This window comes from Hemicordylus capensis, chromosome 4 (genome assembly GCF_027244095.1).
Source record: "Hemicordylus capensis ecotype Gifberg chromosome 4, rHemCap1.1.pri, whole genome shotgun sequence".
In the NCBI taxonomy this organism is placed as follows: Eukaryota; Metazoa; Chordata; class Lepidosauria; order Squamata; family Cordylidae; genus Hemicordylus; species Hemicordylus capensis.
In genome coordinates, this window is record NC_069660.1 from 252,088,243 (window position 1) to 252,113,190 (window position 24,948).

A 24,948-nucleotide genomic window follows, 5' to 3' on the forward strand; every position below is an offset into this window, starting at 1 on the left:
GTGTCTCATCTTTTTCATGTTATAACTAAATGTGTCTGACTTCTATAGCACAGCAGTAAGACTAAAAGGATGTTTATGTATAAAATATTATTTAACAGTTTCCAATGATGCAGTTCACTGTAAATACATTTTGTAAGAATTAAAGTGCACATTTGTACACAAGTGTCTGAAATGGTGAAAACAGCTCATAAGAAATGTATGCTAAAACTATGTAAGATTTATCACTCTGATGACTCACTAGGGTATAAACATTGGTGAAGTACCAATTGCAAATGACCTAGAGACCTGATATTTGTACATGTGTAGTCTGAGGATTTCTTTTTTGTTACCATAGCTACATGGGGTTGCTTTTCCATGAGCAGCACCTAAACAGCTAGGATAATCTTTAAATGATGAAAGAATATGGATGAGGGTTGATCACATGGTTCTTGATCCTAAACTAAGTGTTCTGGGGAACACTGATTTTGTGGGAAAGATCCATGTTGTTGGATCATTTAAGTCTTGCTGGTTGCACGAGAGCCACTTGGAGAAAAGGTGCTCTCACACACCTAGGGTAATATTTGAAGGGCCTCTGGAATACCTGGATGACCAGAAAAATTGTAGATTCAAAGTGTACCCCAAAATGATTACAGTACGACCTCTTAGCTGAAATTTGGTACAAACATAGTCCACCATAGTATGACCACCAGAAAAGTATGAAGGGCAGATTCTTTTAAGTCTCTTGCTAGAAATGAGGGCAAGAGGTGAACCTCCAGATTAAAGTACTTCCAGATCACTCAAAAGACTGACATTTGATAGGCACATAGCCCAAGACACCCTGCTAACTGGGCAAAGAGGCACCTTTTACCGTGGTGATTCTCTTTATTTAGCAGGGGGAGAGTAACTGGCCCTTTCCACCCCCAGCACAGTACTTCCAGTGACTGTTGCTGGTGTGTATCTTATGTTTCTTTTAGATTGTGAGCCCTTTGGGGACAGGGATCCATCTTATTTATTTATTATTTCTCTATGTAAACCGCCCTGAGCCATTTTTGGAAGGGCGGTATAGAAATCGAATTATTAATTATTATTATTATTATTATTATTATTACTGGAAACATTTGGAAATGGGACTCAAAAGGTCGGGCATAAAGTTTACTTCAAAACAGTGGCAAACATTCTAGCACAGAGTAAGTCAATTTTAACATAAGATGTAATGCTGGGGGCTGAGAATTTCCATTACCTTTTTAGCTTGATTTGCATACTATGCTGTTGGCTCCAAGTTGCAGGATTCTTCTCTCAAGCAGAGACAAGTCTTTTCCAGGAGAGGAGGGGGAGGAGTATCAGGCAGCATCCTTCCCTCCTCTGCATGTGACGGATTGTCTAGGTGCTCAGGCTCAGCCCTCGCACTCCTCAGCCTGACTAACAAGCTTCGCATCAGCCAGTGTTTCCCTCACTGCCAAGCTGTTAGGTGAAGGAAAAGGAGGGCTAAGTCTGAGCACCTAGCCAAGCCAGTCAGAGGAGGGAGAGGCAGGGCCAGGTCGGGCATACTACAGAGCCCTGGCTATGATGCTCCAGAGGACAGGAGAAGGAAGAAAGCCATAGTATTGAGCAGGGGTGGGGAGAATGACCGATTCCAGGACAGATTCATTTAGCTAATTTGTTTCCCACCAGCTTTGACAAGATTTACTTGTTGGGGCAGCACAATTCTTGGCTACTTATATGGGATACCTGAGCTAAAGCTTTGTAACAGAAGGCATATATTTGTTTTTTTAAAAAAACAAAAACGTGAAAGCCCCTGAACTAGAATGTGTGTACAGACAGATGGCAAATCAGCTATTTGTAAGGGCCGATGGCAGCCACTCTACCATTTTAGATTAATAGTTGTAGTGGCTACTGTGTTACTTCTAATGGGTTGAAGAAACTTTGTATTTGATATGTAAGAATACAAATAATGTTGATAGCCTGTGGGTCATTGGGGAATGAAGGGGTATTGATCTAGAATTCTCTCACATCACAATGATGGTGCCTCATTGATGAATGCGTTCTTTGTGGATCAAAAATTTTAGCTTAAGAGGTCTGCTAGATCAGACCAAAGCTCCACTTGGTCCAGCACTGTTTTGACAGTGGCCAACCAGACACTGCTGTGAAGCCCAGGAACAGGGCTTGAAAGCAATAGCTTTCTCCTGCTGTTGCTCTCCAACAACTGGTGTTCATGGGCATGCTGCCCCCAAATTGTAGGTCCCATATAGACATTTTGGACTAATAGCCACTGACAGGAGCCACTTAATGGCACAGTGGGGAAATGGCTTGACTAGCAAGCCAGAGGTTGCCGGTTTGAATTCCTGCTGGTATGTTTCCCACACCTATATCAGGCAGCAGCGATATAGGAAGATGCTGAAAGGCATGGCATCATCTCACACTGCACGTGAGGAGGCAATGGTAAACCCCTCCTGTATTCTACCAAAAGAGAACCATAGGGCTCTGTGGTCGCCAGAAGTTGACACCAACTCGATGGCACACTTTACCTTTAGCCACTGACAGATATATCTTCTGTGAACTTGTCTAACTCCTTTTTAAAAGCCATGCCAACTAATGGGCTACCACCACATCCTGTGGCAGTGGATCTCATCAATTAATTGTGTGCTGTGTGAAGAAGTGCTTTCTTTTGTCCTAAACCAACTGCCAATCAATTTATTTTCATACTGATGCTTCCTGTTGAGTTAGAGCCTTGAAACTTGGTATACACACAGTCTAAGGTGCAATCTGATCGTTATAACCATCTGAAAATGAGACACTTTTAAACCTTTCCATCAAAATGATGGGCTCAAGGTGTACCCCTAAACAGTTATAGTATGTTCAGGACACATAGCTCAAATTTGGTAAACACATAGCCCAAGAAATGCTGGTTAGAAAGCCTGAAATGGGGACATTTTTGTAGCTAAAATTCAGTAGCTGGGATGTGAAGTTTACCTCATAATAAAGGTCAGCATTCCAGCACAAAGCAAGCAAAGGCATACATTCTATTGGGTTGTGGGAATTCCGTTTCCTTTTAAACATGGATTTGGAAGGTTGCTTCCTGCAACAAATCTGAAGGGATTAGGCTGTCAAACTGGAATGCTTTCATTTCTAAAAGACCAGAACTAAAGCCATTGATTCTAGAGGTCCAACTGTATATGGTCGATTTTGAGAAGTGGCACAACGCTATATTACAATAACCATCTGGATTATAAAAAGACATGCAAAACATCAAAATAAGATACATAAGCAGCACCACACTACCCAGTTATTTGTATGATTCCTTGAATATCAGCCTTATTAGTTTTTGTGTTCCAGTTAGCACATTGAATAACTACTGCTAAAATTACTGTGCCACACTCAAAAGAATTTTAAAACCCAAGATGCTGAAATAAGAATACAGTAATGTTTGGATACTAGTTTACTGTCACAACTTGCCTGACTAGCCGGATGAAACATTTAAGGAGATGGAATTGAAAAACATTGCTTTTTCAGTAGAATAAACAATGGATGATGATGATGAAGAAGAAAAATGTAGTGGCTAGAGTGCTGCACTAGGACCAGGGAGACCCGAGTTCAAATTCCCATTCAGCCATGATACTTGCTGGGTGACTCTAGGCCAGTCACTTCTCTCTCAGCCTAACCTACTTCACAGGGTTGTTGTGAGGAGAAACCTAAGTATGTAGGGCTCCTCTGGGCTCCTTGGAGGAAGAGCAGGATATAAATGTAAATAATAATAATAATTAGACTGGATCATATACTCAGGCTTGCTCTTATTGAACTTAAAGTCAGGTTGGCCGTTAACTTCACCAGGTGCAGAATCAAACACAGTGTTTCTGTTCTTACCCAGTCCCAATCTTACATGCAGAATTATTCGCAGCATGTTTACTCAAAAGTAGCTCCACTGAATTGAATAATATTTCCTGTCACATACATCACAGCCAATAAATTTACATACCACCTATACCAGTTGTCTCAAGGTGGTTCACAATCAATAAAATTAGATCAGTTAAGCAAAAGCTGACTGATAAAATACAATTAAGTTCAACAAATAAAAATAAAAGGAACTGAAGAAAAGTACTATACACAAAAAAGAAGAGCCCAGCATAAAAATAATACAACTGACTATGCAACAGGAATAGATCATGCAAAAGTCAATAAACTTCCCACAATTTGATGCTGTATAAAATAAAAGTCAGCATTACTTGGTACCTTGATTCTAAAGATATGATATGAAAGCAGAGCCCATTAAAATGTTATGGCAGCTCACACACTTACTGAGATGGGGATCCTCTCTTTGCGTGCCGGAGGAAGAGGAGCAAGCATTTGCTTTTCCAAAACGGGGGCGCGGAGAGCGGGAAAATGCAAACCAGCATCAACCTTATTTATGTTATATGCAAAGTAAGACCCGCAGAAACGCCGGAGGAACTCCAAATTAATTACAAGATTTACAATGAATTCAGAAGTTTGCAGACCTGTGAAACGCCTATATTCACATCCAGTTTTGTTTTTAATCTCTTGGATATATCTTTATCTAAGCTGTGCCTTTGTTATTTGTGCGGGGCAGACGCTGCAGGTTAACTTAATTAAGCATGATTCAGCTGGCATACTTCGATCAGACAGCAGCTCATCCATTGTAATGTTTGCCGCATCAGTTTTCCTCCTCTCCAAACGGTCAGTGCAATCCAACAAGTTTATATATTGTCTGTTGGGCCATGCAAGCCGCCATGGGGGTAGTCACTATGGGATCACTGGTCAAGAATCGCTAGGAAGGGGGATGGATGCCCGTCGTACTTTTTCTTCAATAGTTTGCACCGGGCTTTTCAGAAGTTACAGTCTTATCTCTGTTAAGCATGACCCCTCTTTTGACACTCATGTAGAGCCAGACCGCCAAAATACAAATCACCCGAAGTAACGATGGGAGTGACTTGTTCGTGCGAACAAGGAGTTTTTGTTTTGTTTTGCATGGGAGGTGGTGGAGGGAAAATCGAATATTCTCCCAGCTTTCTTTCTCCTTCTTCAGGAGAGCCGCCTAATGGCACAGCGGGAAAATCACTTGACTAGCAGGCCAGAGGCTGCAGGTTCGAATCCCTGCTGGTATGTTCCCAGACTATGGGAAACACCTAGGCATCATCTCACACTGCGCGGGACAGGGCAATGGCAAATCTCTCCTGTATTCTACCAAAGAAGGGCTCTGTGGTCCCCAGGAGTTAATACCGACTCGACGGCACACTGTACTTTTTCAGAAAAAGATTAGGCATCCGACCGTTTTCAAAGGCCGTTAACATCTAGAATTGCCATTTTCGTGTTAGGACTCCGGTGCCTATAACAGGTAGATACAGCTGAATCCTTTTCCATCATGATCTCGCATCTCTTGCTAAAGGTACGAGAGACCTGCCGAGGGGAGGAAGGAACTGCTGGCATCCCTAGGAATGCGGGATGGAAACTCGGCCCCTTCTCCAACATTTTGAGATTGTTTTAAGTGTGCTGAGATCCAAGAGAAACTATCTTTTGCCTTCAGCGCATAGATAACAAATGCATTCACTTGCTACGAGGCACACACCCAAGATAGATAAAAGAAGCAGATTTACAGGCTTAATTGTAAACCTCGCAAATTAGTGCGGTCTGCTGAGAACAGGGCAGCGCGGTGTCCGAGGGCACGTCCTGGGCCGGCCCCGTTTCCCGGAGAGCAAACACTTTCGGGTGCCTGCCTGCGACCCAGAGTTTAAAAGGAACCGTGAAAGCACGTGGAACTGGAGGGAGAGGGGGCAAGAAACACGTCTCCCCCGCACCGCCGCCGCCCCACGAAACAGCCCAAAGCTTCACCTGGGAGGGAAATGTATGTAAGTCAACACATGTACGTCCCAGAGGGTTTACTGACTGACTCCTAGGTAAACAGGCAACAGGCTTGTAGTTGCAGCGCAATCCTAGACGTGTTTCCTCGGAAGGAAACCCCACGGCGTTCAGCGGGTGGGTTCTACTCTCCAGGAAAGCGTGCAAGGGTTGCAGGCAGCCGCAGTGAGTGGCCCGGCCCGAGCGAGAGGAAAGGCGGCTTTCAGGGCACGGGCGGCAGCAGCAGCGCGCTTATTCACTAACAATTCCTGCTGGGAGGGGGGCCGTTGCCATGGTGACCGGGCCCAGCCTGTTGGGAGGAGGCCGCTGCGGCGGCGGCGGCGCCCCAAGAACCGCATGGAGAGCGGCGAGGCCTTGCCGGGCCCAGCCCGAGAGAGCCCTGAAGAGCCTGGCCTTGTCTCGAGGCTTAGAAGGGAGCCTGCCCTTCTCCCGTCAGGTAGTGGGGCTGTATCTCCTGCAGGGGTCCCAACTCCCAAGGCGAAGGGTGGGCGTCTTTGGGGGCGGGAATCGTCAGGCTGCAGTCCCAGCCACGCGGAGCCGAGCGCTGCAGTGGGGAAGGGGTGGGACGCCCCCTCACCCTGGCTGAAGAACCTCCCGCGTTTGAGGCGGCACTGCAGCCTGCAGGAATTCGCTACTGGTTCATGATGATATGGTGGTTGCCTTTACTATATCCCGGTTTTCAGATTAAGAGTTTCCAAAGCGGTTTATAAAACAAATCGAAATATCTGAAAACATTCTTTAAAAAGGAATAGAAAAATCAGTGTAGCTAAGAGGGACGCGGGAGAGAAGGGGGAAAACAACAACCCAGCAGCACAAGTTCAGCGCCTCTTCCCAATGCCCAACTCCCTCTTCCAAGAAGCCCTGGCAAAGTAAACAGAGTTCAGCAAGCCTTTGAAAAATGGCTAGAGAAGGCAACTGGAGAATCTCTTGGGGCAAGTGTTCCAGTGTTATGGGGCCCTCACTGAAAAGGGCCTGTACCCAGTAGCAAAGAATCCTGCTTCTAGAACAGGGGGTCCTGGAGCAGGGCTTCTTGGGCAGATCTTTGTGTGGGAGGGTGCCAGGGGTGTAGCTAGGGGAGAGGGGACCCATGTTTGCCCCTTTCCCTGGCAGCCCCTCTGAGTGAGGGAGATAATGAAGAAAATAAAGAGGGGTGGACCTGGGAGTCCTCAGGAGCTGGGGGGCCTGGGTTGTGTGAACCCACTCGTTCACTTATAGCAACACCCCCTGGAGGGTTCCTGTGTAGGCATACTGTAGTGGAGAAGACACACTCCAAAGTAACCCACAGCTCACTTACTAAAGATCCCCATTGAATCCCATGGGACTGACTAAAGAGAAAGTGTCTTGCAGCCCAATGGTGTTTAGGGCTTTATTATCTTTCTCAAATCATAAGCGCAGCGGGGGTGGGGGCAACCCCCCCTGTGTGCTGTTGGGTACCTTCCATTCCTTTGTGGGGCAATTAAACTTGCCTCCATCACTTCAGGAATTCTTGAAATCCTCTTTGCATCCTGGGATTATCATGCTCAGTGGTAGATACATGAAATCCCCAGGAGGCTGCAGTTGTTCACACCATGGAACCAAGCTCAGAAGCTTGCATATGTATATCCAAGTCAGATTCACGCCTATACTAAGGTGCTTCTCGATCAGTACTCTTGTCATAACACTCTTTCTCAGTACTTCTGAGGTATACCGAGAAGGTTAAGCACTAAATAACAACATATGGAAGGGCCATATGGTGACCTGTATTTTTACTTCAGCATGTAATCTGGTTATATACATTTCCGCGCTTTGCTCTTTCAGAAATACCACAATTTGCTGCCATGAATGAAGAATCTGCCACAATTTGTTTCAATGAAGATGATTATTACTGTCCTGTCTGCCAAGATGTGTTCAAAACACCTGTGAGGATTTCCATTTGTCAGCATGTGTAAGTATCTGCTCTGTCTGGTCCACTTCTCAGTGTTTTTCCTCTTCTATCGATAATTATTTGTTTGTCTCTTCATCTTCCCATCTACTTTTAGATAGTGACAGGGCTGTTGGAGCACATGAGGGAAGGGAGAAGGTGTATGTGAGTACAGGGCATGTTCATGTAGTGTCAGACTATGGTTTGGCATTATGTCTGAACTGATTGTTTCTAAATCCAAATAATAAAACCTTACTTGCTATGTTGATGCTTAAATTTTCACCATGCTCCTTCTCTCAGGATGTTCAAAAGCACTCGAAGAACCATCTTTTTAGATAGGCTTTTTATCTGCACAGTCTATAGCCCTCTTCAGACATTTGTGACCGCTGCTGCACTCATGGTTACAGCTTCCTCCCAAAGCAGGGAGTGAGTCCTGCCCAGGAGCTGTCACTCACTCCCTCCAGCTGGGTACTAATGGTGTTGTTTGTGTGAAGGGGAAGTGTCATTGCTGTGATGGTTGGCACTTCTGTGAGCAGCAACCTGGATCGCCCAAGGTTGCTGTTCACAGAAGCACCGACCATCAAAGGCACTTCCCCCTTCAGACAAGGAGCTGTAATCGTGAGCGACCAGCTGGAGGGAATGAGTGACAGCTCTTGGACGGGACTTCCTCCCCCGTTTGGGAACTGTAATCTTGAGCGCCGCTGCACTCACTAACATCTGAAGAGGGCTTTTGTCGAATGGGTTTTTAAATTTTGATAAACTTTTAAGGTTGGTTTTAATGGTGAATGGTATGCTCCTCCTGTATTCTACCAAAGACAACCACAGGGCTCTGTGGAGTTGACACCGACTCAACGGCACACTTTAATGTTTTACATGGCTTCATTTGTTGTCTTATTGTTTTATTACACTTGTAATTCTGCCCTGAGCAGTATTGTACTGGAGAGGCAGGATATAGATATTTTAATAAAATAAACTATTTGTATAAAACTAAGTGATTTGTTTCATAAAAATACCAAATAGTACAATTTTAAGCAATAAGTTGTACACAATACATTTATTTTCTGAAAGTAGTTAAGTAAGTCTAGTTTTGATAACAATGTTGATTGATTAAGTGCTGTCAAGTCAGACTCTTAGTGACTACATAGATAGATTCTCTCGAGGATGATCTGTCTTCAACTTGACCTTTAAGGTCTCTAAGTGGTGCATTCATTGTTGTTGTAATTGAGTCCATCCACCTTGCTGCTGGTCGTCCTCTTCTTCTCTTTCCTTCAACTTTTCCCAGCATTATGGACTTCGCAAGCGAACTGGGTCTTCACATAATGTGTCCGAAGTATGATAGTTTGAGCCTGTGACTTGTGACCCATTTGTTTGTTTTCCTGGCTGTCCATGGTATCCTCAAAGGTCGTCTCCAGCACCAAAGTTCAAAAGCGTCAATACTTTTTCTATCTTGATTCTTCAAAGTCCAGCTTTCACATCCATAGAGTGTCATGGGAAAAACCATTGTCCGGATGATTCTAATCTTTGTAGGTATAGACATATCACGGCATCTAAATATCCTTTCCAAGGCCTTCGTTGCAACCCTACCAAGTGCTAGTCTGTGGCATATTTCTTGACTGTTTGATCCTAAAAGGCAGAAGCTATCTACCATTTCAGTGTCTTCATTATCAATTCTGAGGCTCTGTTCGTTGTCATTAGTGTAGTCTTTACATTTAGTAGTAGTCCCATTTTTTCACTGGGCTCCTTGACTTTCATTATTAAAATTAAATTTCTCCCCAAATTTCAGTTGAGGGGTGGTGGTGGTTAGGGATGTGCTGGGCCGGGGTGGCTCGAAGGGGTGGGAGGGTGCACTTACCCCTCACCTCATTTACCCCGCATCTCACTTCCCCCCCCACCGGCACTCGTTGTCCGTAAAAGCCTTTGGGGCGGTGGTATATCTCCCTGCCACCCCTTCCCCCTCTTTGGCTGGATCTGGCCAGAAGTACCGGGTGCACGTGCGCACGTTGCATGTATGCGTGCGCAGCGTGCACACGCACACCTGGTACTTCCGGCCAAAGAGGGGAAAGGTACACTGCTGCTCCGAACGCTTTTATGGACAACGAGCGCCAGCGGGGAGGAAGTGAGGGGAGAGGTAAGTGCACCCTCCCCCACCCTTAAAGTGGCACCCCCCTGCTTCAAACTTTGAACTCCCCCTCCCACGGTGTTTGACCCTGTTCGGAGGCCTGTAAATTGATCTCTGAACAGCTTCATGCACATCCCTGGTGGTGTTGGTGACTTGTGTTGAGAAGCTGCAGGGGGTGAACAGGTCCCTCCCACCTTTTTTCTTTTCCAAAACAGCAACAACCATAACAGAAATTTGGGAGTATGTGGATTATTAAATGCCTAATAATAAATAAATAAATCTAATAGCCATTGATAAATCTACTGCCATGCCTTCGTCTAATCTCTTTGGAAGCTATCTAAGGTGGTATTTATTGCAACTTTCTCTGGCAGTGAATTCCATAAATTAATTTTATGAAGAAGTATTTGCTTTTGTCTGTCTGAATCTACTGCCTATGAATGCCATTGGATGAGTTCTAGTATAATGAGAAAAGCAGAAAAACCTTTCTCTCCACCTTCTTCACATCATGCATCATTTTATAAACATTTTGTCATGCCCTTCCATAGACTTTTTTTTCTAACCACAAACCTTTCAAATATTTTTGCCTTTCAAGCCCCTTTGGCACAACTTGCCACACATCAACTTCTCCCCATCCCCAGTCTCCCCTGTAGCATGCAGAGTGTACCACATACCTCTTTCCCCAACCCTTCTCACCCATGCAGTACACAGAATGCAATTTTTCACCTATTCATACCCTATTTCAAAATCTGATCTCCCCACCCCTGCAGTAACACTTTGTGTGCTGAGCACCAATTTTCTGCTGCTGATCTCCTACCAAACTCACTGAGGTGTACAGTGTGTGTCAGATGACATTCTCCCCTCCATTTGCTTTATCCCCACCCGTCTTTTTTTATTTGGCGGAAGCCGCTACAATGACGACTTCTCCTCCTCCTCCTCCAGCCTGTTCTACCTTGCCTTTTGAAAAAGAGGGCAGAGAATGCAGTGGCAGGAAGTGTGGACACCTCACATTTTTTGCTGGGGTATTTTATACTTTCTGTGTTTTCAAAAGATAGGCTGCAATGATGACAGGGAAACGGGTCTTCTGTTATTCTGCATAAGTGGCAAAAGTGCTGCCACCATGTATAGGATGGAAGTAGCTGTGGAGTGGACAGTCAGTCAGAGCAGCATAAGGCTCAAAGTGTGGCAGTGTGACTAAGCCTGCCACAGACCCGATGGTGGTGGAGCACCCACTGTCACCTCATCAAGCCTTAGTAAAGAGTTGGCCTTTCTCTGAGCCTTTCGTTGTAAGGAATGTAGTACAATTCCCCAAGCATTTTGGTTATCCTGTTATACACTGTTTTCAGCTCTACAATATTTGTAGATAAAGTGACTAGAATTGTATACGGTCTTCCAAAAGCAACCACACCATAGTTTTACAGGATGACATTATCATACTTGTAACTTTATTTTTCAGTCCCTTTCCTTCCTAATAAAATTGCTAATATGAAATTTGTCACTGCTGCCGCTGATTGAGTGGTTGTTTTCATTGAGCTGTTCATCATGACCCCGATTTCTTTCCTGATTTGTCATTGCCACCCATGGTTGTGGGTGAAGTTAGGATTTTTTTGCCCCAATATACATCACATTTTGAAACCTTTTGTCATTTTGTTGCTCATTCACCCAGCTTGGAAAGCTCCTTCACAGTCCAGTGGCCATTTTTGCCATCTTGAATATTTTGATGTCATTTGCAAACTTGACTATATAGTTGCTCAACCTGACTTCAGATCACGAGTGCATGATACACTATTGTACGGCTTATAACAGAATGGAATATGGAGGGTGCTGTAATAAGAGCAGGTTTTAATAGCTATTTATTGATAATGCAGAAAACATATTTTTGTATGCTAATTTATTTTTGGATTCAGGTTTTGCAGGAAATGTTTCCTAATGGCTATGAAAGAAGGTGGAACACATTGCCCATTATGCAGAGGAATTGTGACAAGAAAAGAAAAAGCACGTCCCAACAGAGCCTTGGATGTTGAAAATAACATGAAGAAGTTGGTGGGGAGCTGTAGATGCTGTGACAAACAGGTAGGGTAGATTTTAAAGTTTATTCTTACAAGTGGACAAAAACATCTTTCTTGCAGGCAGATGTTGTATTATCAACTATCAGATTTCTGCATTATGAATGTGCAGGTAGAAGGCAGATTCTGAATAACAAATATTATGACTAGATAGTGGTATAATGCCTTCCCACACTTTTTTGTTGTTGTGAGAGTTATTTGTGCTTAAGCAGACCTGGAAATCAAGACTTTTTTCCTGTATACCAATGGTTCCCAACTTGGGGTCCTCCAGATGTTGCTGAATTACAAATTGCAGCATTGTAGCTGGGGATGCTGAGAGTTGCAGTGCAGCAACATTTGGAGGACCTTGGGAACCACTGTGGTTTATACATTTTGAGCAACTTAACTGAAGCATAAGAATTCACAAAATATACAAGGAATAACCCAACCATATATAACATTATCCATTCTCCTTTCTGTTTGTAAACATCAAGATAGACAGTATTGTAGACTTCTTGTTTGGTGTCACCTAGTCTAATTTTTCAACCCATATATTGAGCTAAGTATAACAAGAACATAGATAAAATAAGAGCAATTTCTGTGTTACTTGATGTTGTTTCAGGATGGTGATTAGTATATTTGAGTTGCAGATCAAAGGGGTTTTCATTGAAATTTACATAAATTAATTGATATTTCATCTTCCTTAGTCGTGATATTTTTCATCCATAGACTTTTTTCCCCTAGATGTGGCACTTATTTTTCATAATCAAATTTGTGTCTCATAATATACAGATTAGATTATCTCGTATGAGGCAGCATTATAAATCGTGTAAGAAGTATCAAGATGAATATGGTGTTTCTTCTTTAATTCCAAACTTAGAGATATCTCAGGATTCGACAGGAAACAGGTAATTTATATTTGCAAGTAGCTCTGTAGATTTTTAATGTTTATGTTAAAACACACACACACACACACACACACACTGGCTCCCAATTGGTGCATATTGCATGCCTTAGATATGGTTAATGGAGTGGGGAAAATGTGGTTTAGAATTTCCTAATACATGATCGCAACATGATAACTGAAGTAGGTTATATTTAATAATGATAGGTGACATCCAGACCATTTGAAGATAGCATTAAAAAGCAGTTGGACAGTGCTTTTTACACTCTCTGCGCGCACACCAGCAGGTTTCTGTGTTCTTAGGCAGTGGGAATCTACACTCTGCCTATACTGGAAAGCAGGGTCCTTGCACGGTTTTCACAGTTCCACTTGCTGGCCAGCATGTGCTTCCTGTGAAGAAATTATTTATACTTTTCTGGTGAATTATGGTTTTTCACAGAAAGCAAGAGCTGGCCAGGAAGTGGAGGTGAAAAAACTGTGCTAGGACTCTGCTTTCCAGACAGAGTGTGTGTTCTGGCTGCCTAAGACATGGAAGCCTGCTGGTGTGTGTAGAAAGAGAATAAGATCATGCTTGGAAAAGCACTGTTACAGCGCTTCTTATACTGCTTTTTGGAAGTGACTCCAGACTAGTAGCTCTTGTGTAATGAGAATATGCAAGGCATATTCCCTTCTCTCTTTTCCTTTTCAGAGGGTCAGAAGCTTCCTGACCCTCGGAATAACCTGCCTTGGTCGTGGGACTTGTATCAACAGCATAGATGCAGTGCAAGAGACTGCATGAAGAGGGGGAGATATTTGGAAACTGAGAGTCTAGTTGGCCCTGGATTATAGGAAGCTTCTATAGTAGGAGGGGACAAGGAAGATCCCTTGTGCTGACACTTGTTATGCAAGTGCTACTCTGGATATCACCTAGTGCCTCCAAATAAGATTTTGCTAGAATAGTGTTAGAATAAGAAGGGTTCTTATTAGGCTTTGGAACTCAGTTTTGATGATGAAAATAACAGATTCTGAGAATCTCCATGTAAATAAAAGCATGAAGACCCTAACTCTCCAATATCAAGAAGCTGTTGTGTTTATATGTAAAGTGTTGTCTCTTTTCAAGGTTCTGCAGTCTGTGTGGCTTATGGACTATTGTTTACTCGCTATGGTGACTTGGTGAAAGATTTGAGCCGAAGGGATTGACAGTCACCGTGTCAAAGAACTTGTCCAACATCTGCATACAATTGCTTGTTTTAGTTCTATTTAATTCTTATCTCCTGATCCTGTGTATGTTTGTTCAGAAGTAAGTTCAATTGTGTTCTATGGGATTTACTTCTAAGTAAATGTGCATAGGATTACAGTCCTAGTCTACCTTTGATTCTATTTATTTGGAGGAGACAAAAATTGGACTTAGCTCTGGACAAATGCGTTCAGCTACCATTTCTTGTTGTAGTCTCATTGTGTGGCTTCAGACAAGTTGCTGTAAATTAAGAATTGTGGTAGTGAAGCCCCCTTTTTGTTATGTTTTGTTGCCACATCTATCTAGAACTGGCTCCGACCTTGCCATAAGAGCATACTGACTACTCAAAGACGCCTAGGATTTGTCTCGTATCTGTTGTCACTTCAAACTTGGAAACCTCCTAATAGAGAGAGTGCCTAGCTAAGTGGCAATCATTAAGGAACATCTTTCTTTTCATAGTTTGTTTGTTCTTATCCCAGTTGACTTTAGTAATTAAAATAATACATGGGAGGTTACTACGAAAGTAACTCTCCTGTTCGCTGGTTCCAAATCTGCAATTGACTTTAAACCGCAGTCCCAGGCTTGATTGGTCGAATAGTCTGAAAAGAGACTACTTCTCCAAAAGTATCTTTTCCTTTTGGGATAGGATGGGGTCAGAAACCACTCATGGTAGAAAAAATGCTAAATGTAAATTCGTTACATTTTTATTCTGCTGTTCTTCCAAAGATCTCAGGACAAAATATATATTTACTTCCAGCAACCCTGTGAGGTAGGTTAGCCTGAAAGATAATGGCCTAACGTCTGCCAGTAAGATTCACAGCTGAGTAGGGATTTGAATTCTGGTTTCTCTGTTCCAAGTCCAACACTCTGTTCACAGCACCAGACTGTATGGATGCTGCTGTTTAACTTTAGCCTCGTCACTTTCTAACTCTGTTGTCAGATCAGCCCACTTTAGATCAGTGCAGAGCCAGACTTGCTGACTGTGATGAAATTTGCTCAAGGAAGTTCAGTTGAGATGATAAGGACAGGTTAGGTACATGTCTAACTTGTCCTTGAATAAATTTAGTCACAATGTCAGCAAATAAGTTTTATAATTTGGTTTATTTTTGTAATTACCTGCTGATGTTTCTATCTCTGTTTAAATGCTTTAAACCATTGTGGTACTGGAAACTCAATAACAGCCCCATATGCCTAAATGCTTGATGAGCATTACTGGTCTGAATTAGGGATGTGCACGAACCTGTCCGGAGGCCCTTTTATTGACGCCTTCTATGGGCCTCTGAACAAGTTTGAACCCTGGCCAACTTGAAGGTTCGATGGGGGCGGGTGGGGTGTCTGCCTTTAAGGGTGGGGGAGGATGTACTTACCCCACCCTTGCTGTGTTTCCCCTGCCGGCATGCGATTTCCAGAAATCCTGTTGGGGTGGCAGTGTACCTCCCTGCCGCCACATTTACCAGATATACCCGGAAGTACTAGATGTGCATGTATGCTGCCGCCCCAACAGGCTTTTTGGAAATTGTGTGCCAGCAGGGGAAACGTGGCAGGGGGGAGTGCATCCTCCACTGCCCTTAATGGCTCCCCCCGTACCCGCGCCGTCGAACCAGCCCCCGCTGGCTCCATGCACATCACTAGTCTGGGTAGGATTGGATGCTCTGCACAGACCATGGGAAAGACAGGCCTGGACTTAGAACATGCCCTCCTAGCTTTCTCTCCAAGGACAATCTCTAACTTGGAGCACAACTAACCACCTAAAGGTCTAGTGGCAGTAATTAAGTCCTTAAATTTTGGAGGAGGAGATTTGGAAAGATGCTTTTGGAAGTTTGTATGGACTCATAAGCTCTACAGGGTTTGTGCAAAAACTTTGTTTAGACCTATTGATAAAGGAGGATTAGCTTTTCCAAATATAAAGCATTGCCCTCAAACACTGGTTTAATTTTTGTCCTGGAATCTGTCAATACTTGAGTCAATAGAATTCACTGATTCATAGTACTGCTTAGGATTGCAGCCTTTTCTGGAATTAAACTTGAAAATAAATACATATCCTCTGTGTGCAGTTTCAGGAGTGATTCTTCTACTTCTGAAGTTGGAGAAAATTCTAATCTACAAGTTCCTGAAGAAACGACAAGGCAGGAATAATCTTTTGAAGTCAATAATTATTTGACCTTAGATATTGGTACTATGATTAAGCAAAGAATTGGCAGTGGATGAACAGAACCCATAGTAGTAGGCAGGCAAATTAAAAAATAAGCACCAGGGCCCAGAGGCTCTGACGTGTACATCTTTAGGGATGTGTGTGTGTACACACACACACACACACACAACTTAGCACAACTTTGCATGAGCAGATGCTTCTTTATTTACTTCAGTGTCGGTGGTTGATCTGTGCAGGTATGAGATTTCCCCCCAACAAAGTAAATGAAGAAGTCCTTCTGCACTTGAGCTTTGAGCACATGTTGGAGCTCCCTGAACTTTGGACTAGGGTCAAAATGACTGGCTTAATCTGTGCACTGTTTTGTTTATATCCTTGTATATGTCATACATGACAAATATGCTCTAATTTAAAAAATGAGAATTCTTTGTATATCAGTAGATCTCAGTCTTCTTGAGAGTTGGGTCCCATTAGCTTGAAAGCAGCTTTCACCATAGTCCTATAAAGTTACTTTCCTCTATATGGCATTCAAAACCAAAACCTTTATGTTTGCATAGTCTCCTCTTTGACTGAAATATTAAATTCAGCACTTTGCCAAGAAGGAAGGAAAGGAAAGTGAAGGAAAACAGATCATTCTGTGGATTGCTACTTTAGGAGATTATCTGCAGCAGGATCCATATCCCTGCTCTTCACTTGCCAAGCACTTGCTGAGAAAGGAAAAGAAATGCAGGTGTACTGGACATTACTTCCTTTAAGTAGCAACAGCCAGAAATAAGTCCCTGAGGATCACAAAGCCCTCGGGGACATATTTGTAAAAATGAAAAGGACTTTTGCAGGAAGGGGAAAGAAGCATGAATTGCTTGCCCCTCCCCACGCACTGGGCTGTGCAACAAGCCTTCAGTGCAGCTAGTGTCCTGATTCCCTGCTCTGAGTAGAATGTGGGCCACTATATTTCATTAAGTGTTTTGGTTCCAGTTGAGAGGCTTGCATATGCCCTGATGTATGCAGGGATATCTTAAACATATGGGGACTGTATTAATGGATGTATGAACTGCTTCTCTTTACTGAAATTAGGGATGTGCACAAACCAAGGTAAAGGCGGGGGAGTGGCAGCCAAAGATCTTTAAAAAGGAGGAGAGTAAGCCCTTACCTGCTTTCTTCCGTCCCATGCAGCCTCCTGCTGCAGCAGCACTCTTCTGAAGACTCCATGTGTGTGCTGGGTTTTGGGGAGGAGCACTGCTGCAGCAGGAAGCTGCATGGGGTGGCAGAGAGTGAGTAAGGACTTGCTCTCCTCCTTTTTAAAGATCCCACTTGCCACTCCCCACTACCCCACCCCTGGTAACTTTGGTTTGTGCAGATCCCTAACTGAAATTAAAGGGGAAGTCATTGTTAGTGGTGGCAGCCAGCACGGACTGGTTGCCACAGTTCTAACTGAATTCAGACCAAACAACGGGTCCCTGAACTTGTTTGGTTGAACCCATTGGCTGGGCCGGTCGGTTCGATGAACCAGTTTGAAGTGGTTCACGATTGAACCACTCAGAGTGGCCTGGTTCGTGGCAGGCTGGTTTTTGAGCGAACCGGTCCACGCACATCCCTAGTCACTGTGGATGAGGAAGCTTCTTTTACACGTGTTGCATATTATTCCTGTGTTGGAACAGAGCTGTGGATCAGCTTTTATAAAACCGTTTCCCCTCCACCCACCTTCCATATTACACTATCTAATGTTTGTCTGTTTCCAGGGGACAGCCCACCTTCAAATGTCCGTTGTGTCAAGAAAGTAACTTCACAAGGCAGCACTTATTGGATCATTGTAATGACAGGCATCTTTATCAAATAGATCCGGTAGTGAGTATATGTGTATACAAGCTTAAGCTTTGTTAATGTTTTGTTTCAGTATGTGTATCTATAATAGGAACTCATTTTAAAACATATTTTCATGACAATGATACTATGTTGACAGGGAATAAACTGTCCTACTTTCCCCTGTAGCAATGCTGCAGATGGTTCTGTTTCCAGCCAGTGACAACATTTTTTCCTATGCTGTGTCTCTTTCAAGTTTTTAAATCTATAATTTTAAGCCATATTTCTCTTTTGAGCATGATATTTCTCTCCCCCCCCCCGCCTCATTCAGTAATCAAACTGTTATCTTATGGGATTGCTTAATGTAGAAATGGCTTTCACTCTCTCACAAGCTATGTGCACAAGTTCCGCCTTACTTAAACAAATTTAAGCCCCACTGAGTTCAGTGGAAGCAGTTGAGTACTTCACTTTGGAATGGTGCCCTATTTTTACAAGAGATATCTAATATTGCTAAAATGGGAGAGATTAGAGGGATATTTATATTTTCAACTTTGCTTGTCTGAAACTTCATTTCCCCCAAGTTGGTTTTGAGAAAAGGACTGCACATACCTATGGAGAAAGAGAAACAAATAATGGCCTAGTTCAGACATAATGCTAAACCAAGGTTAAGTGCCATGTGAATGAGCCTAAGGGAGCCACAGGCGTGTGTGCATGCACACATACACTTGCACATGAGAGAAAGAAAACAGATAACAGTTCAGTGTTACATATACACTTGAGGAATACCACTTTTTCACTAACTAGAGCTGGAACAAGCCAGGATATTGATCAGCTTTCGTAGGTTCTGTATAACACTAAACTAAGCCAGTGTCCTGTTTAGAAATGACTCCTCAGACCAACGATGCTCCTCAGTCTCCATTACAGCTTTTAGAAAGCATGTTAAATCATGGCTTTTTACCCAGGCTTTTATTTGATTGTCTCTGCTGCTGCTCTTTGTACTCTGTATTGCTTTTATGCTTTTTAAATTTTTAATCAGATTTGTTTTATATTTTTAGCTTAATATTTTAATTGTGTCTTTTTTACAATCTTGTTTTTAAATATTGCTGCAAACCACCTTGGGATTGTTTTTAATGAAAGGGGTATATAAATTTCTTGCATTTTAAAATTTTATTGGTTTTTACAATATCAACAGTCCAATTACATTTAATTAAATAAATATTGACTTCCCGCTTACCAGTCTGCATGGTTCATATTAGTTATACAAATCTACCATTGCTATAATAATTCAAAACACATATACTCCACATTGCAAACTCGATTTTACCCTACCCAACCTGCTGTTGTTACTAAATTTCAAACCCTGCTGAAAGGTCTGTATTGGAAAAATAGTTCTTTAAGAAAAGTAAGAATGGCTCCCAATCTTTCTTGAAACATTCGAAGTTTTCATCCCTTATGAGTGCTGTGAAAGGGGTATATAAATTTAACATTCAATCAATCAATATTATTTGTAAAGCATGTGCAGGAAAAATTGGATGTTAACATGTATCCCTTCTACTACTGTCCCTTTGTTGTAAGAAAGAGTTTGAATTTGAAAACATTACTATGCAGTGTGTTTTTTTTTTTAAAGGATACGGTGGGTAAAAGTAGACAATAAGCATGTGCTATCCAGCTGTTTGTTTTCTTTCTCTCTTGTTCTGGTTTCTCACTAGGCGAGGCTGGTCTGCAGGGCTACAGAGAGGGCTGAGGGAGCAAGTTGACTCACCATCAGTCAGAGGCAGATGGAGAGGGTATTCACATGAGCAGCCCTTCCTGGGCTTGCACAGCCCTACCCGGATAGGGCTGCTCGTGTGCAGTACCGGGATCGGGCCCGATCCCAGTGCTGCCCCTCCAGGTAGCCATAGTGTTTTATCTGGGCTGTTACTGAGGTAGAAAGGCACAAGCGCACCCTTCTACCTCAGTTCCCGAGCAAGCACAAAGCCAAGCAGCAACAATGCCTAGCAGCAGGGGGATCCCCCACTGCACCGCGCGTCAGGCACGGTCAGGGGTGTAGCAAGATTGGAGTGGGCCCAGAGACAAGATTTTAAAATCCCCCCCTCCCCCGCTCACTGAAGCTCAGCTCATGAAGTAAAGAAATCTTAAATTTCTAGAAAGGCTGAATAGTGGTAACAAAAAACCTCTATCTATCTATCTATCTATCTATCTATCTATCTATCTATCTATCTATCTATCTATCTATCTATCTCCTATGTGCCACAATAGAACATCATCCTAAATTATTTTTAAAATTATTGTGCCACAATAGAACATCATCGTAAATTGTGGACGCTACAAGTCATTTAATGGTACTAGAGAAAGACATGCTGTTCTGGTAGCTCCAGGTCTCAACACTCACATCAATTTCGGAGGATGAATACAACTGAAGGAAGCCCGGGCGGGTGCGCAGCTGGGGGAATCAGTCATGTGACTTGCCTCTGGGAGCCCCCAAGGCACTGGGTCCCCAGACAACTGTCTCCCCTTGCCCTATTATAGTTACGCCCCAGGGCACAGTGCATTGTGGGATGCTAGAGGATTAGCTACTCCAGCTCCTGGCTCTGCCACTTACTGTGACGCCAGTCATGTGACAGGCAAGCAGCAGAGATGAGGTGGGCCGAGAGATCCTGTGTGGGGAGACAGGCAGGAGTCTGCCTCCCTGCCTGCCCACCCCAGCGAAGTCATGAGAACAACCTCTGAGTATTTCTGAGTCCAGACTACTCCTTCTGAGTTTTGTCTTCCTTCCTGGAGAGTGGGAGTCTTAAAGGGGCACTTCTCCACTCTGTCTGCTTCTGCCGAGCTTGATAGCATTGACATGTAGATACTGGAAATCATGCTGCTGTGGGAGAGCCTGGCTCTCTGTTGGGCTCAGGTTCTGGGGATACCACTTCAGGGACACTCGGGCCCTGAGGGAGCTACCTCGGGGGACTCCAGCTCCAGAACTCTCTCAGGTTCTCGTCTGGTGTCAAGTTCCAGGGTTACTCCTGGTTCTGCCTCCTTGGCATTTAACAAAAACTCCCATTGGTGCACTACTTGACTTAAGGGGAAAAGCTTGTGTTGGCATGTGCTTTTCCCCCAATGGCTTGAGCGGGGAGTTTTCTGGATCAGGGCCATAGCAGGAGTAGTGGGTTTAAGCCCCTTCTTCTCTCTGCAGTCCTGATCTGGATTGGGCCCACATGCATGCTATATTACACAAAAGAAATAAGCACACAGTTGCATAGTTAAAGTAATGTGTAGTTTGAGCCACGGTGTAATGTAACGTGAAAAATGTTCTGTATGAATAAAACTCAGATCAGGATTTGTGAGCATATATATTTGTTGCCTCTAATTTTCATTCCGTCATTTTTCTTTTTTAAAAGATCTGTCCTATTTGTGTGTCTCTTCCTTGGGGAGATCCTAATCTGGTTACTAGAGATTTTGTTGGCCACTTAAATCAAAGGCATCAACTAGAGTATGGAGACTTTATGGTAAGAACCTTTGTTTTGTTCTTCTCTTTGAATAATGTATTTTACATCTGCACTAAAATACTGAATCAAACTTCACATACCAATGTTAATCTGGAACTAATGGAGTCTGAGAAGTTCTGCAGTTTTCCAATCTTAAATTAATTATATGCTTTGCAAGTTCAGCTAGTTGCCTTGGTAGGCTGTGGAATTTCTTTTCTAGGTAGCCTTTTCAGAAAAGGTTGGAAATGCATCTGAGAATGCCTTCGGTACGGTATAAACACATTTATATGAAGCTGCTTTGTACAGAGTCAAGATTCCAGTCTTCGCACAGTTACATGTCATCAGTTGGTGTTTTTGGCGAGGGACAACCTAACCCTGAATTCTCCAGCACAGGCAGCAAATACAGGGGCATGGGATTCTATCCCCTCCCTTGTGCCTTTTCACTGACTTACCATCTTTTTCTCCTTTCCTTTCCTATCCCTGGTATTCTGTTTGCTTGCATTTGGCCTCTTTCCCCCATAAGTAGACATATCCTCCCTTCTAGGTCTTTGTAGGATTCTGGAACCATAGACTGGTCTCTAGCCAGGCATGAGAAGAGGAGTTGGTATCTGAGAGGAAACGAAGTGGGGAATTAGAGCACAAGCAAGTTAATAAATGCCCAGGAGCAGAACAGATTTTTGAGCGGTGAGAGGAGAGAGGTTGGGGAATAAAGTAGGATGGAAATGTTCTTTCCCCACTACAAAAAGCACACAAGGAAGGAGACTGGTTAAGGGAGATGCATTTTGTGTCCCGGGGTTCCTCCTGCCCAAAGGAAGGAAGAGAGTGGTTCATAAAGAGATGATGGTGGGGGTGAGGAATGGTATAGAAACATATATGCTACCCTCAGGTGCTTGGACAGAAGGTAAGATACCATGGTATCATCTCTGTGCATGGCACAGAGATAAATAGGTCCCTGTGCGGAAGACTCACTAGCTAAAAGATTATTAAGGGAGAAAACAGAGGGAGGGAAGCTACTTGCAGGCAAAGACTAGGGAACAGTATGTGCTGTTTCACAGACATTCAGATGTGGATTTTCCAAAAAAAACTTAGAATTGGAATATTCTCTGGAAACCACCCCCCCATGCAAATTTCTCTATCATTTGCAAAGAATTTGCATTCATTTCTCCCCTCACGCCCCGAGAGATGTGTATTTTCCTGATGCCCTCAATAGATTGTGATCTGAGGAGCCAAAGGTTGGTCAGATGTTTCATGGAAAGGTAGGTTTTGAGGAGAGACTTAAAGGAAATTAAAGAGGAGGCATTCTGGGACATGGTTCCAGGCATAAGAGGCAATAGGGAGAAAGGGTGGAGTCTTAGAGGGAGCAGAGCATCTCCAGACAGCTGAAAATGGTGGCACTGGACAAGTAAAGGTCACGGGCAGGGATGTGTCAGGATATGGGAATAGAGAGATAAGCATGGAAGGGTTACTAATGAGAGGCTTATGCTGGATCTAGAGGAGATAGGAAGCCAGTGCAGGGATTTATGGAGGGCTATGAGGTGAAAGAAGTGGATGCAGAGCCCTCCCCAATATGCATATAAAAGCTAGACATTGTGTGTTGTAAAGTGACTTACAAGAGAATGTTGTTCTGAGACCATCCATGTAACTTTTTCCATTAGGTGTTTGTTTTAATAATATAGAAAATATATTAAACACAGAGTGGAATTGTTTGATTTTGAAAAGGTTTTCCCCCTCTAATCATATGGTGTATTTCTTTTGTGTGTTTAGAATCTTCAGCTGGATGAGGAAAATCGATTCCAAAATGCTGTTGAGGAATCTTGTCAAGTGAACCTTTGAAGTCTCTAGGTTGCTCATGTCACTGTTATCTGCAAGAGGCAAAGCTGCACCAGTGGTCTCAATGTTAATAAAAGGGAACTCTATCCAGTTCAAAAGCAATTGTTATTTTCCTCTAGATTAATTTCATTTGAAATGCCTTTTAATTAAACAACAAAAAAGTAAGCTGTAGTATTACATTTCAGTATGGAATACTCTTTTCTTTGAATAATGAGAGGAAAAATTGCAAATGTTTGGGGAAAATTACTACTGTCTGAGATCAAGCTACTTTGTCCCATTTACATTTGAAAAACTATATAGTATATCCTAGGAATGTTTTTTGTTGGACTGAAACAAGAGCTGAAATATTGTATTGAAATGGGGAGAAGGAAGGAGAGTTTGTTTTTGAACCGTTAACATTTAGCAGACAAAAAAGTGAATTTGTATTTTCTCATATATGTGAAAGGCTAAACAGTTTTATTCTAGCCTGGTACTTTATTCTAGAAGAGCTACTGTGTATGTGTATATTTTATATATAAAAACACAAAGGGGCAGGAACTTTTTTCAAGGCTGTCAATGAACATAAATACAGGGATGTTGACTAAGCCTAATACTATGGTAAAGAGAGCAGCCACAATCCAGAGACCTTTACAGGAGGGTGAGATTTGGCTGCTAGCTATGGCATACTGGAAAGATTAACCTACTGTGTGTGTTCTTTTAAAACAAAATAAGACACTTTGATTGAAAGTGCTGTTTTGGCTGCGGTGGGTGGGGGGACACATCTGTTTCATATCGTAGGAAAAACAATATATTAAGAAGTAATAAATATCTTGAGCCAATACAGACTTATAAAAGCTCATTCATAAAAGGTATTCATAAAAGACTTATGAATACCTCATGGGCTTTATAACAACTAGAAACCTCTGCTAATGGAATATCTTTTGAAATTCAGTAAATATTACTTGCTCTGATAGACTGGAATCATTCAAATGACATAGATATAATTTGGGGTGAGTAAATTCCCCTGGTTCTGATCTGTTGTTCTGCATTTCCATTATGCCTTGGGTACTGCTCTGGTTGTTTGAAGGCAAAATGTTAGTAACAGAACTTGCACATGTACCTTCACACTTTGCTCACTGCACATTATCTTCCTTTTATTTATTTATTTTGACTCTTCTGTATGAATGTACCAGCTTTCCATTGCAGATTTTGATAACTGACCTGAATCTGCTGGTATGCTTCTGCAGAAGAGAAACATATTTTTTCCACTGTAGTGCAGCCGCATGTCACTGCTAAATAAAACAAAAAAGACATTCTCTTCTGAATCTACTGGTGTCCTGCTTTGCTTTCATGGAAAAAGAACACAGCAACAGATCAATAGCTATTTTAAACAAAGATTCTGGATATTGTTTTGTTGACAATATTTTCAGTGTCATAGTCTTCAGGTGATCTGAAGCAATGGAACAGAAGACACTGGTAATGAGTGAAAGAAGAAAGAAACATTGGACTTGCCATGAAGATTTCTTCTGCTTAGTAGATGGAAGGTATTCTAATATGGGTTGCTACTCCCACTTGTTCCACAGGCAGGCCAATCACAGGCAGTATCAATCATAGGAGACTTTCCATGCCCCACCCCAGTTTCATATTGCTTTATTGTAATGAGTGTACACAATGGCAATATGACAT

General features: G+C 42.7%; 1 protein-coding gene across 8 annotated transcripts; it reads left to right on the forward strand.

The window, feature by feature from the left end:
- The first annotated feature begins 4,567 nt into the window (after nucleotides 1–4,567).
- On the forward strand, nucleotides 4,568–24,587 carry RNF138 (ring finger protein 138). Of its 8 annotated transcripts, none has more exons than XM_053247641.1 (8): nucleotides 4,568–4,668; nucleotides 7,645–7,771; nucleotides 11,771–11,936; nucleotides 12,701–12,816; nucleotides 16,083–16,154; nucleotides 17,917–18,022; nucleotides 21,367–21,474; nucleotides 23,218–24,587. In XM_053247641.1, the coding sequence occupies exons 2-8, from the start codon at nucleotides 7,665–7,667 to the stop codon at nucleotides 23,284–23,286; spliced, it is 744 nt and encodes a 247-aa protein (XP_053103616.1). In that variant the 5' UTR covers nucleotides 4,568–4,668; nucleotides 7,645–7,664; the 3' UTR covers nucleotides 23,287–24,587. The 8 variants fall into 8 exon arrangements, with proteins under 8 accessions (XP_053103616.1, XP_053103614.1, XP_053103615.1 ...); XM_053247639.1 differs by lacking the exon at nucleotides 4,568–4,668 and adding an exon at nucleotides 5,445–5,837; XM_053247640.1 differs by lacking the exon at nucleotides 4,568–4,668 and adding an exon at nucleotides 5,445–5,833.
- The last annotated feature ends 361 nt before the right edge of the window (nucleotides 24,588–24,948 follow it).

Coding starts and splice junctions, on each gene's coding strand:
- RNF138 (XM_053247633.1), top strand. CDS start 6,184: ATGGAGAGCGGCGAGGCCTTGCCGGGCCCAGCCCGAGAGAGCCCTGAA. Junction 16,155..17,916: donor GTTCCTGAAGAAACGACAAG/GCAGGAATAATC, acceptor GTCTGTTTCCAG/GGGACAGCCCACCTTCAAAT. Junction 21,475..23,217: donor TAGAGTATGGAGACTTTATG/GTAAGAACCTTT, acceptor TTGTGTGTTTAG/AATCTTCAGCTGGATGAGGA.